The sequence below is a fragment of the Salvelinus alpinus genome, chromosome 29 (genome assembly GCF_045679555.1).
Source record: "Salvelinus alpinus chromosome 29, SLU_Salpinus.1, whole genome shotgun sequence".
Classification (NCBI taxonomy): Eukaryota; Metazoa; Chordata; class Actinopteri; order Salmoniformes; family Salmonidae; genus Salvelinus; species Salvelinus alpinus.
Window position 1 is genome coordinate 24,505,983 of NC_092114.1, and position 13,704 is coordinate 24,519,686.

The 13,704-nt window shown below is 46.3% G+C and overlaps 1 protein-coding gene across 20 annotated transcripts in view; it reads left to right on the forward strand.

Annotated features, from left to right (window-relative positions):
- Positions 1-13,704, forward strand: part of ptk2aa (protein tyrosine kinase 2aa) — a 160,344-nt gene that overhangs the window by 144,652 nt on the left and 1,988 nt on the right. For 19 of the 20 annotated variants that reach the window (XM_071375321.1, XM_071375313.1, XM_071375322.1 and 16 more), the window contains 8 exons: positions 2,185-2,296; positions 4,270-4,356; positions 5,255-5,392; positions 5,655-5,786; positions 8,116-8,178; positions 8,939-8,984; positions 9,266-9,369; positions 13,404-13,559. In XM_071375321.1, coding sequence (XP_071231422.1) covers positions 2,185-2,296; positions 4,270-4,356; positions 5,255-5,392; positions 5,655-5,786; positions 8,116-8,178; positions 8,939-8,984; positions 9,266-9,369; positions 13,404-13,559 — 838 coding nt within the window. The remainder of the gene's footprint in view (positions 1-2,184; positions 2,297-4,269; positions 4,357-5,254; positions 5,393-5,654; positions 5,787-8,115; positions 8,179-8,938; positions 8,985-9,265; positions 9,370-13,403; positions 13,560-13,704) is intronic. The other variant, XM_071375303.1, reaches the window with a different exon arrangement.

Consider the following 13,704-nt stretch of genomic DNA (forward strand, 5'->3'; position numbering starts at 1 on the left):
TACCCCTGAGGGGAGAAGTTCAGGTCATGCCAGTGTTGTTTTACACACGTTTTCCCTCCTTCATAACTCTGGAAGAATGATATTCAACATTGCTACTCAAGAGGTCACTGTTTCATGTATTAAAGTATAGGACACTTCAGTAAAGTTTGGAAACAGTGTGGTCTCCGCTACTTAAGTTGTAGTCCACATAAGAGGCAACAGGTGGATGCCATATTCCCAATAGAAGTGCATTGAGTGCTGATAATTCCTAGTTTCTATCATGTCAGTCAAATCCATGGCAGCTGGATAAAGTGGGATGTATGTAGTATTTATTTTAGTTTAACTGAAGCAAGGCCACAGACGAGGGTGTGTGTGGGTAAATTACTGTGGGTAGGCTTCGACTGCGTCCCGGATGGCACCCTATTCCCTATATAGCACACTACTTTAGACCAGAGCCCTTTGGGCCCATTTGGGATGCAGCCCTTGTGTGGTGGATTTATTGCCTACCCATCACATGGGCCATTTGCCTTAGTATATAAAAATGTGTCTGTCTGTCTGTCCGTCGATAAAGCCCTACGGATGTGAGCCACTCTCCTGTTAACTTTAGACTCACTGAACTGTGACTCGTGTCCCTACTAGATAATAGTTCCCATTGGACCCATAGTCCCCACAGTCCCCATAGCCCTATGTTGAGCAGTATGTATGTTTTGGGAGAGGGAGAGACGAGGGAGAGTACTGTGTATAGTAGGTATGTGGTTGGTTGTCTGTAGAGAAAGGAGATACCTAGTCAGTAGCACAACAGAATGCATTCAACCGAAATGTGTCTTCCACATTTAACCCAACCCCTCTGAATCAGAGAGGTGCAGGGGGCTGTCTTAATCCACAGCGCCCGGGGAGCAGTTGTTGGGGTTTAAGTGCCTTTTCTCAAGGGCAGAACGGCAGATTTTTCTACCTTGCTGGCTCGGGGATTCGATACCAGCAGCCTTTCAGTTACTGGCCCTAACGCTCTTAAACCGCTAGGCTACCTGTATCCAAAGTCTTTGCTGTGTTTGGGTGATAGTTACCATGTCACTGGATTCATTTAACTGTACGAAGATATGTCTGACACGTGTGGGTGTGCGTGCTGGTTTCCTGTGTACGTGCGTCTGTGTGTGCCATCATGAGCGAGACTCTTCGTGTTCCATTTTGAGCTCTTGGGTACATTGTCTCTAGTCTAACCCATAGTAACACAACCTTAGATCCAGAATGCACCGGGAGAGAAAGGAAACACAGGGCAGCAGAGATTCCAGTGAGCACCCGTCAAGGCTCCTGGGATATCCACTTTGTCTGTTGCTGTCATTGACCAATTAAGGGCCAAAGAGTAAGGTACACCAAGTTTTACTACCACTGTGAAGGCATTCATAGTGTGTCTTAAGGACAGCGCTTCCTTACAATCGCCTCTCCTCTAGCCAAACCCTGGGTTGCATTCATTATGTACCAAACGGAAGAAAACTGAGTGAAACGGGGCCAGACTACCTGAACTTGTCCAATAAGAAACACTGTTTTTGTTATGTTGCGAAACGTTTTGCTACGTTGTTCCCTAATGAATACGACCCTGATATTTAGTTCCACAGCATCATTCTTCCCAGTCAATCCAATCCAGTGAAGGCTGGCTGGCTGATAAGCTGTCTGGCTGGGGGCCAACCACAACAGGCTGCCCAGGGCAGAGGGAGGAAGGAGGGGGAAGCTAGGGGAGGTGGATGGGGTGAGCTGGAGCTAGCAGTCTCTGATAAAGTGAGTTTAGTAAAACAGTGCAGGACTTACCAGGCTCCTGCTAGACTCTCACACACCTCCACTGCAGGCTGGGGATGTGACCACGGAGCTGGTGGTTCATCTGTTCTGGTGGAGGATGGGCTCTCAGAAGCATAAACTCTGGGGGATGAGCGTTTTCCTGTAAGGTAAATTGGATGTAGGGTCGAATGATGGATGATCGGATGATGTCATTAATGGATTCATAGATGGATTTGGGAACCTGGCAACGGATACAGATAATCGATTTGCCCAACAAACAAAATAAATCACATTTGCAATGCAGCTCGTCTGTGATAGGAACATGATTGCGTTTCAGGCTACAGTAATTGCGATGATTTTGTTGAAATGTTCAGTCTTTTTTATGAATTGATGTTAGGTGTGCTAAGCTGTTGTGTGTGTGTGTGTTGCCTGCAGTACTATCCTAGAGGAGGAGAAGGCCCAGCAGGAGGAGAGACTAAGGATGGAGATGAGACGTCAGGTCACTGTGTCCTGGGACTCAGGGGGCTCAGACGAGGCCCCCCCTAAAGTAAGAACCCTCCCCAACCCTAACCCCCCTAAAGTAAGAACCTTCCCTAACCCTAACCCCCCTAAAGTAAGAACCCCCCCTAACCTCCCCTAAAGTAAGAGACCTCCCTAACCCTACCCTCCCCTAAAGTAAGAACCCTCTCTAACCCTAACCTCCCCTAAAGTAAGAACCCTCCCTAACCCTACCCTCCCCTAAAGTAAGAACCCTCTCTAACCCTACCCTCCCCTAAAGTAAGAACCCTCCCTAACCCTACCCTCCCCTAAAGTAAGAACCCTCTCTAACCCTACCCTCCCCTAAAGTAAGAACCCTCTCTAACCCTACCCTACCCTAAAGTAAGAACCCTCCCTAACCCTACCCTCCCCTAAAGTAAGAACCCTCTCTAACCCTACCCTCTCCTAAAGTAAGAACCCTCCCTAACCCTACCCTCCCCTAAAGTAAGAGACCTCCCTAACCCTACCCTCCCCTAAAGTAAGAACCCTCCCTAACCCTACCCTCCCCTAAAGTAAGAGACCTCCCTAACCCTACCCTCCCCTAAAGTAAGAACCCTCTCTAACCCTACCCTCCCCTAAAGTAAGAACCCTCTCTAACCCTACCCTCCCCTAAAGTAAGAACCCTCTCTAACCCTACCCTCCCCTAAAGTAAGAACCCTCTCTAACCCTACCCTCCCCTAAAGTAAGAACCCTCTCTAACCCTACCCTCCCCTAAAGTAAGAACCCTCCCTAACCCTACCCTCCCCTAAAGTAAGAGACCTCCCTAACCCTACCCTCCCCTAAAGTAAGAACCCTCCCTAACCCTACCCTCCCCTAAAGTAAGAGACCTCCCTAACCCTACCCTCCCCTAAAGTAAGAACCCTCTCTAACCCTACCCTCCCCTAAAGTAAGAACCCTCTCTAACCCTACCCTCCCCTAAAGTAAGAACCCTCCCTAACCCTACCCTCCCCTAAAGTAAGAACCCTCTCTAACCCTACCCTCCCCTAAAGTAAGAACCCTCTCTAACCCTACACTCCCCTAAAGTAAGAACCCTCTCTAACCCTACCCTCCCCTAAAGTAAGAGACCTCTCTAACCCTACCCTCCCCTAAAGTAAGAACCCTCCCTAACCCTACCCTCCCCTAAAGTAAGACCCCTCTCTAACCCTACCCTCCCCTAAAGTAAGAACCCTCTCTAACCCTACCCTCCCCTAAAGTAAGAACCCTCTCTAACCCTACCCTCCCCTAAAGTAAGAACCCTCTCTAACCCGACCCTCCCCTAAAGTAAGAACCCTCTCTAACCCTACCCTCCCCTAAAGTAAGAACCCTCTCTAACCCTACCCTCCCCTAAAGTAAGAACCCTCTCTAACCCGACCCTCCCCTAAAGTAAGAACCCTCTCTAACCCTACCCTCCCCTAAAGTAAGAACCCTCTCTAACCCTACCCTCCCCTAAAGTAAGAACCCTCTCTAACCCTAACCTCCCCTAAAGTAAGAACCCTCCCTAACCCTACCCTCCCCTAAAGTAAGAGACCTCTCTAACCCTACCCTCCCCTAAAGTAAGAACCCTCCCTAACCCTACCCTCCCCTAAAGTAAGAACCCTCCCTAACCCTACCCTCCCCTAAAGTAAGAGACCTCCCTAACCCTAACCTCCCCTAAAGTAAGAACCCTCTCTAACCCTACCCTCCCCTAAAGTAAGAACCCTCTCTAACCCTACCCTCCCCTAAAGTAAGAACCCTCCCTAACCCTACCCTCCCCTAAAGTAAGAGACCTCCCTAACCCTACCCTCCCCTAAAGTAAGAGACCTTCCTAACCTTACCCCTGCCCTTAGGGGTATAATGTGACATTTCTGAGATGTTTACCTTAGATATCTTTAGGCACAGATAGACTAAAGTACTCTCATTTGAAGAACTAGTGCTCCCTGTCTGATAGATGGGGATCACACACTGCAGAAGGTCTAAATGTCCAATGTGTTCCGTATGATCTCTGTCCCCCTCCCCTCCCTGCAGCCTAGCAGACCTGGTTACCCCAGCCCTCGGTCTAGTGAAGGATTCTACCCCAGCCCTCAGCACGCTGGGCAGCTCAACCATTACCAGGTACTGTATTGTACTACTGCACTAGACTACTGTACTACTGTACTATACTACTGTACTATACTAACACTTTTACCACAGTTACTGTGTATTACCCATAGAATTAGAATGGGGACGCCTAGTTTCCAAGTCTGTTCTATTCATTCTATGGTAATACCATTATCATTAGCTCTCTGAACCATCCCATTTGTATTGATAATCAGGTACTGGCAATACTGGTTTAGTAAATGTGGTTTGTTTCTTACTTGCCAGTGGATTGATGTGTAAAGATAGAGAAAGTGCTCAACTCTATACTTTTGGGTGAAAGGGTGCTTGAAGCCAAAAGTGAATTGAGGGAGATGTGCCCGGCTTCCCCCTTTCTGAATGCAATAATATCTTCCCAAACTAAGTTATTTTGCAGCACTTCAGCTGCCCATAAAACATAGCTGACAGCAGGCATTTCCTGTAGCGCTTTTTCAAACTGCTGGCATTGTTGACTTAAGGCAGATTCCATCTGCTGAAAAATCAACTCTCTCAAATTCTGTTGTTATGGCTTCAAGGTCAACTCATTCTCTCCACTCTGTATTGCCTTAAAAGGCATTTTGAGTACCAGTATGCATACTTAAAGGTGATCTTTATGATCAGGTCAGTTATTATTAAGATGTTTATCAGCCAGTGCTAATGGTGACATGTCACATTCAGGCTCATACTTTTAGTCCCAGAGGTCTTTATGTCTGGGGGTCAATAATGATTTATTGCATTATACTGCCAGCGAAGTGTTTCCCTGTACCCTGAAATGCTAACTGGGGCCCAATGCTATATGATGAACAGCCTTGCCTCACAGACAAGGCTTTGGTATCATCACAATCCTCTCTCCAAACAAAATGGGCTTTTCACCTGTTGTCTGTCCTACCATATCCAGGTTGGGTACCCTGGCCCCCATGGCATGCCCGCTATGCCCAGTGGCGGGTATCCTCCCCAGGCCGGTGTCCTGGACCCCCATGAGACCTGGAACCACCACCGGCCAGGGGACGTCCCCATGTGGTCCCCCAACATGGAGGTGAGAGAGAGAGCTCCACATAAATATACATGTAGACTATTTTTACTATGTGCTTCTGCCAATTGTATAATGTAATCTCTGAATTTCATTAGCTATTGTCTGAGCTTGCTACATCTGTAGCAATCACAGACGAGGCTAAATACTAATGCAATATCCTCTCCCTCCCTCTCTCTCTCTCTCTCTCTCTCTCTCTCTCTCTCTCTCTCTCTCTCTCTCTCTCTCTCTCTCTCTCTCTCTCTCTCTCTCTCTCTCCCTCCCTCAGGATGGAGGTGTGTTGGACTTGCATGGTTTGGGCCAGGTGCTGCCCCCCCACCTGATGGAGGAGAGGCTGATGATGCAGCAGCAGCAGATGGAGGAGGACCAGCGCTGGTTGGAGCAGGAGGAGTGCTTCCTGGTAACAGACCATTATTCACCCACTACTCTCACACACACACCATCCTGAGAGAGGGAGAGCAGGAGCGAGAGAGAGGGAGGAGGAGAGACAGGGGGAGGGGGAGAGAGAGAAGGGGAGAGAGCAAAGGAAGGAGGGAGAGAGAGAGACAGACGCTGGTTGGAGCTGGAAGGTAGCTTCCTGGTAACAGACCCTTATTCAACCAGTACCATCTTCCACTGCGCTGTCTCTCTGTCTCTATTATGTTAAGAAACCAGCGAATATACTGTCAACCACACCTTGGTTTGTTTGGTAGAGTTTTTACATTAGGAACAGCACCTTTCATCCTCTAAACCTCACTAACTCCTAAATAGCAAGCATATGCTCTCTACATCATTCTACCACTATTGTCCATCACTTGATCCTTGTGACCAGGGTACATACTCTCTCTACCTAAGATATAATGTCAAGACTAAATGACTGTAAAGCTCTAGTTATCTATTCATTAAACTGTTATCCAGTCAGTCTGCCCCAAAAGCATGATATCTGTATTCAGTCTGCCACTGACTTCCTCTTCTTGAACTGCACTGTTGGTTAAGGGCTTGTAAGTAAGAATTTCACGGTAAAGTCGACACTTGTTGTATCAGGCGCAAATGACAAATAAAGTTTGATTTGATTTGACTGTTTAGTGGAGTAAACATCTGGATTTGATTACAGTGTCATGCTGGCTGGTGTTTTACCATTTCAACCTTCAGCCCCTCATCCCCCTTCTGGGTCGGTGCATTTACGTTTCTACGTTCTGAGGAGATTCAGATCATTGTTATTTTAATTCAGTGAAATAAGGCAGGAAGACAGACCTGTGACCACAGACTCACCTCCTGAGATAAATGCATGGATCAGCCAGCAGCATTCTAGAACACTCTCTCTCTCTCTCTCTGTGTAGAGCTAGACTGACTAGAGGAACTATGTGATGTTTAAAGATGACAGCATTGCTGCCCTACCTGCTGCTTACTTCATATTTCATCTATTTTTACTCTTCAATCATATGATCCATGTATACATTGTTTGAGAAATACGTTTTTAAAAAGCCAGTCGTAGAAAACATATGTTGATAAAGGATCAAATTTGTGGCCCTTGGAAATGTTTGTGTTGTTGTCACGTCTAACAAGACAATTGCAGAGGACTTGAAATAGTTTTAAAGGGTGAGTTTAAAGTGATCTTAAACGGTAATGGTATTTGAGCAGCCAGCCACAGTGATGAGAGACAGTCCCTCCACACCCTTTGATGATCCCTCTCAGAAGGCTTTCCTGTGGAAAATCTGTTTCTCCACAGCCCCTGCCAGCCAGATATTGTGGAAGATGGGTGGAAAGCTCAGACAGTGATGGGTTCATGCTGTTTCTCAGTCATAAAGATCCTTTTGGCAGATCTGGCAAACGAACGCACGGCACTGAGAGTCTTCCTTAGTATTTCCTTAGTGAAAGTTAAAAGGCTACACTGTCTATCTGTATGTATGAGGAGGGGGGAGAGAGGGAGGGAGGAAGGGGAGAGAGACAGAGACGGAGGGAGAGAGAGAGGGGAGGGAGAGAGAGAGAGAGGAGTCAGTGTGAGCCACAGAGCAAGAAGAGTCTGCTGTGGGATCAGTCTCTGCATGAATCTGTCAGGCACGTTTAAGCCTTCCTCCTCCAGCAGCAACAACAGAAAACTCTGGTTGTTTCTTGTCTCACTCTGCCGATGGGACCACCGCTCTCCGCACAGCCACACTTCCACAGGCACCGAGCTCAGAGGATGCACCTTTTCAAGTCCTGCTTTGGAAAACCGGTACAGATCATGACTGGGAAGGAGTGGTGGTCATCTTGGTGGCTTTCTGTGTGGATATTTTTTACTACTGGTACTTGGCTGCCTGAAGGTTGTTTAGACAAGATGCTGCTGAAACGCTGAGGATTTCTTCTATGCAAATAGTATCTGTGTGGTCTGTCAGGGTGCCATAAATCTTGTTTAGCTTGTAACTGGATGGATGATTGGTTGATTTGGTTTTGTTCGTTGGTAGCAGGCACCGATCTTTGAGGTAGTCAAAGAAGAATGAGTGTAAGCACAGCAGGATAACAGCAGATCAGTTTCTTACGGAATTGTGAGTTCTATTCTCTCATGGAACAAAACATGAAAGAGAATTCAGCAGTAATTCCATCTTGTTATTTTGTAAGAAACAGAAACTCTCTAGTATTCTATTTCAAGACTACTGTAACGATGGTTTCACTGATAAATCTAGTTGTTTAAATCTTTGAGGTTGTGGTTCTAAAAGGTGGTCAGCTGTAGCTAGCTAGTTCTCTGACCCTCTGTTCTGTGTTCTCGTCAGAAGCCAGAATCCAGGAACTCGCGGGGCAGCATTGACCGGGAGGACTGCAGTCTCCAGGGTCCGGTGAGTTTCCCATGGCCCACCGCTTGTTTGAGTTCATACCCCCAGAGGGATGGACCAGGACGCACACTCTCACACACAAACACACAGGAAATATTGTTTTTCAATAAACCAATGTATTTATTACATTTTTCCATTTGAATTATAATACGAAATAGATTTTATCTGAGTTTTATAGCGTAGACCTTAGTAGTGCACTGCATGTCGTGGCTTGCTGGACACAGTGCTTTATCTGAACCATCACAGTCCCCCTAGGCTGAATTGTATTGGGACTAGGGAGGTTGGGAACTAAACTGTGGCTGCAGCCAGGCGTTTCTCATGCCATCCACACTCTCTCTCTGCTGCTGGATAATCTTTAAAAACAGGCGTCAGCTGTAGAGCCCCCACAAACCAACCAGACCCATTTACACAGTAATTACAGAAGTCTACTGGGCTGACTGGGTCTCTTCTCTAAGAAGAGGAAGCATTGGAATGCGGGGGGGAGAAGAAAACACCAGAGTGTGTTCAAATAGAGCGAGAGAAGAAGAGGGTTTCGGGGAGGAGCTGGAGAAATGTAGCTGGGTGAAACATGGCTGTACTTGGCTGTGTGCCTCGGAAGGTCTGAGATATGTAATGCTGCTACCCGCAGAATACCCACAATAACACACAGACTGGGCCATGGGAAGCCTTAATCCTGAGTGCTGTTGGAAAAGCACGTTCAGCCTGCCAGAAAAGTGCCAATGTGCCTTTCTAATCACTTGTTTGTGTTTCTATTTCCCCTCAGACGGGAAACCAACACATATACCAACCAGTGGGACTGGGGAAACCAGGTAGGACGATCATCAGCACAATCTGTCACTCCACAGGCTGGAATGTCAACATGTGTACTAAAAGTGACACTCCTCTGTCTCACACTCTTTCTCTCTCCCACATATACTCTCTCACTCTTCCTCTCACACATATACTCTCTCACTCTCCCTCTCACACATATACTCTCTCACTCTCTCCCTCTCTCACACATATACTCTCTCACTCGCTCTCTCGCTCACTCACTCACTCACTCACTCACTCACAAAAACATGAACTATCTTCCCTCTCTCTTTCCTCTCAGAGCATGTGGCCCCTCCTAAGAAGCCTCCTCGTCCTGGAGCCCCCAGCCACCTGGGCAGTCTGGCCAGCCTCAACCCTGTAGACAGCTACAACGAGGGGCTCAAGGTACAGCAACACTCACAGCACCAAGACAACACTGTCTTAATGTCTTATTCCAGGGTCACCGTTACAGCAACAAGACAACACTGTCTTAATGTCTTATTCCAGGGTCACCGTTACAGCAACAAGACAACACTGTCTTAATGTCTTATTCCAGGGTCACCGTTACAGCAACAAGACAACACTGTCTTAATGTCTTATTCCAGGGTCACCGTTACAGCAACAAGACAACACTGTCTTAATGTCTTATTCCAGGGTCACCGTTACAGCAACAAGACAACACTGTCTTAATGTCTTATTCCAGGGTCACCGTTACAGCAACAAGACAACACTGTCTTAATGTCTTATTCCAGGGTCACCGTTACAGCAACAAGACAACACTGTATTAATGTCTTATTCCAGGGTCACCGTTACAGCAACAAGACAACACTGTCTTAATGTCTTATTCCAGGGTCACCGTTACAGCAACAAGACAACACTGTCTTAATGTCTTATTCCAGGGTCACCGTTACAGCAACAAGACAACACTGTCTTAATGTCTTATTCCAGGGTCACCGTTACAGCAACAAGACAACACTGTCTTAATGTCTTATTCCAGGGTCACCGTTACAGCAACAAGACAACACTGTCTTAATGTCTTATTCCAGGGTCACCGTTACAGCAACAAGACAACACTGTCTTAATGTCTTATTCCAGGGTCACCGTTACAGCAACAAGACAACACTGTCTTAATGTCTTATTCCAGGGTCACCGTTACAGCAACAAGACAACACTGTATTAATGTCTTATTCCAGGGTCACCGTTACAGCAACAAGACAACATTGTCTTAATGTCTTACTCAAGGGTCACTGTTACAAAAAACATAGCTTGGTTTAGCCTGGTCCTAGATTTGTGTGTGCTATCTTGCCAACTCTCATAGGAGGCTGTCTAGGAATTGGCAAGATGGCACAATAGATCTGGGACCAGACTACATGACTCATACCTAGGAGTTGCAGGGCCTAGAGTTTCTCCTGGTTAGGTCACATGGTCAGGGAAAAACTCTGAGTCTGAACCCATGAGTCTGTAATACCACCATGACGTTGTATGAGAAAGAGACCATTACTTCAATATTGAGACGATGCATGTGCTTTTGACTGCTATGAGTTGCTGCAGCTGTTTCAAGCATGCTTTCTCTTTCTCACCTGGCCATCACCACTTCCTTTTATAAGTTCTTACATAAAATACGTCCTCTCAGTTTATTCAAGAGCTGTGAGAACTTGAACCTATAGCCAGATTCAGAGCAGAATGGGATCTGAATGGAAAAGCTCTGAAAACATGTCAGTATTTCCCCTGGTTCACCAGGAGCCCAGGCGGGTAAAGTTGCTCCTAGTCGGCAGAACAGAACGGGGCTCCTAGATCAGCGCAGCTCTCTCCCCCTCTCTCCCCCTCCCAAGTATCAGACAGCACAGAGCAAGGCTAGCACAACCCAAAGCCCATCTCTCTGACAGAGATGGTACTTAGACACATGGACAGATATAGAAATACACACTAAAGACACCAGTGGATACACAAGACACACACACATACACTTATCTGCACTTAGAACAAACACATACACTTACATGTACAGTGCATTCGGAAAGTATTCAGACCCCTTGACTTTTCCCACATTTTGTTATGTTACAGCCTTATTAAGTCAAGGGGTCTGAATACTTTCCATATGCACTGTACATGTTGTTGGAGGGCCAGTAGGAGGCACTCTTTCCTCTGGTCTGAAAAATATCCCAATGCCCCAGGGCAGTGATTGGGGACACTGCCCTGTGTAGGGTGCCGTCTTTCGGATGGGACGTTAAACGGGTGTCCTGACTCTCTGAGGTCATTAAAGATCCCATGGCACTTATCGTAAGAGTAGGGGTGTTAACCCCGGTGTCCTGGCTAAATTCCCAATCTGGCCCTCAAACCATCATGGTCACCTAATAATCCCCAGTTTATAATTGGCTCATTCATCCCCCTCCTCTCCCCTGTAACTATTCCCCAGGTCGTTGCTGCAAATGAGAATGTGTTCTCAGTCAACTTACCTGGTAAAATAACGGTAAAATAAAAATAAAATAAAACATACCCAGCACCATGCTTGTCCATGGGAATCTAAAATATACAATGACTGTCCCAAAACATAAAAGGCAGTTTTCTTCCTGGCAATCTATCATTCTCATGGGGAGGTTGGTGGTTAGATAAAGATCATCCCACCCCTACACCGCCAGGGTCGCGACCTTTCTGCCACACAGCCCCACCCAGACAGACGCTGCCAAGCCGGCCAAGAAAAGGCCCACGGTAAAACCACACTTTCTGGGCTTTTATTTTGGATCCTAGTTATGCAACAACCGTCCATTTCGAGAGAAGCCAGTGAAATGAAGACTGTTGGAATGGAGAGTGCTTTTTCTCTCTCGTAACTTTCCAAGCAGGCAGTTTGAAAGGAGACCCTTAGCGAGGCCGCTCTTCTTCTAGCTCTGAAAATAAAACCCAATTAAAACAGAGGCTTGTAGTGCAGTGGAGTATAGAGAAGCCCAAGGAAAACACAGTGCTTCCTAACAAGACAGACCCCAGTGAAATCCAAAGCTCCCTTCTCACCGTCTTTTGATCATGATCCTGGATCAAAGGTTTTAGACTCCATGCTCAGTTGGCCGGCGAAAGCTAACGTCATGATGTACAATACAGCAACTCTGAATACGATAGAGTGCAGACCTTTTGATATTTTTCTCACTGCAACATCCAACTAGCACTCAGACCTTTATCACTTGAAACAGACTGAAACAGGAGATACTATCTCAACTCTCCAGTAAAAAATGCCCATTTTCATTTTCCATTGCAAAGTGTTTTAAAACGGTGTGCCCTAATGAACACGACCCTATCTGCTTGTATTGTGTTGATGCATTGCATGCGTTGCCTCTTGCCTTCTGTTCTGCAGTGTTAATCTTTTATCTCTCTTGTTTTCCCTGCATCCCCCTCTCCCCTCTCCCTCCCGCTCACCCTCCCTTGTTTTGCCTCTGCACCAACCTACTGTTGTTGCCCTTTAGCCCTGGAGGGTAAGAGCTCTGTGTTTGTCAGTCACTGTCTGACCACTAGGGAGCACTCTAATAACACATTCTCTACCACTGTACAGGAGTCATCAAACCTTCTTAGCATAGTGGCATTGGCCTTAAGATCACTTTACTCTCCCTGAATCCTAACCGTAACCATTAGAGGGGGCAACACAAACTGGTCTTAGTTCAGTGTCTAGAGGCGACTACTCCGGATGAGGCCACTTCATCCAGGCCCATGTTCTAAAACCAGTGAGGCTTGGCAAAGAAAGCCATAAACAAAGCAAATCATTCTAGTATTCAGTGGCAGTCATTTCAGTAATGACCAAATTACTGTATTGGTTTGTTTGTCAGTCACAGTACTAATGTCAAATGAATTAGTGGGAGAAATAATAAATATATTTAGGCCTCCATTGATGACTCTCTTCCCTGTGGTATGGTGTGATGCATGTTGGGCTGTGTAGTCATAGTTACCATTACTAACTGTAGTTTAGTAGATTATAGTACACCACCATCTGCCTCCTCTCTGGACCGTGGTGTTTGTCTAGATGTCTGTTTTGGGTTGTCCAATTCATCACACGTCATTCACAACCATGTTCAGAGATTGTATGCTCTCATATTGTGAATCGAGTTACAGTAATTCTGGCAAATACTGTCGTCTAGTGTTCACTTTGTAAAATACTTGATTAATCTATAAATTGCTGGCTGCTAGTGGTTACAGAAACAAAACCATTTTAGCTTTACACCACCTTGTGGTTCCAGTGGATAGGACAGCTGGGACACTTCTGTTCAAAAATCAAGTCAGACAAAATCACCTAGCTTATTTTCTCTAGAACACTGACACTCAATTGGGTCCCATTAGATCAGCATAATCACACTTTATCATAATAGATTCACCGTAGAATCACTCAAATTATTTGAAGGAGAAAGATTCACTTCCCTCACTATGTTGTATGTGAACCAACTCATTCCCATGGTGTGTAGATCCAGCCTCAGGAGATCAGCCCTCCCCCCACGGCCAACTTGGACCGCTCCAACGACAAGGTGTATGAGAACGTGACGGGCCTGGTCAAGGCTGTTATAGAGATGTCCAGTAAGATCCAGCCAGCCCCTCCAGAGGAGTACGTCCCTATGGTCAAGGTAAGGCTATAATAATATAAGCCATTTAGCAGACACGATCATCCAAAGTGACTTAGTACATTTGTTACATGTTGGTGGTCCCGGGAATCAAACCTACTATCCTGCTGTTGTAAGCACCATGCTCTACAAACTGAGCTAGAGAGGA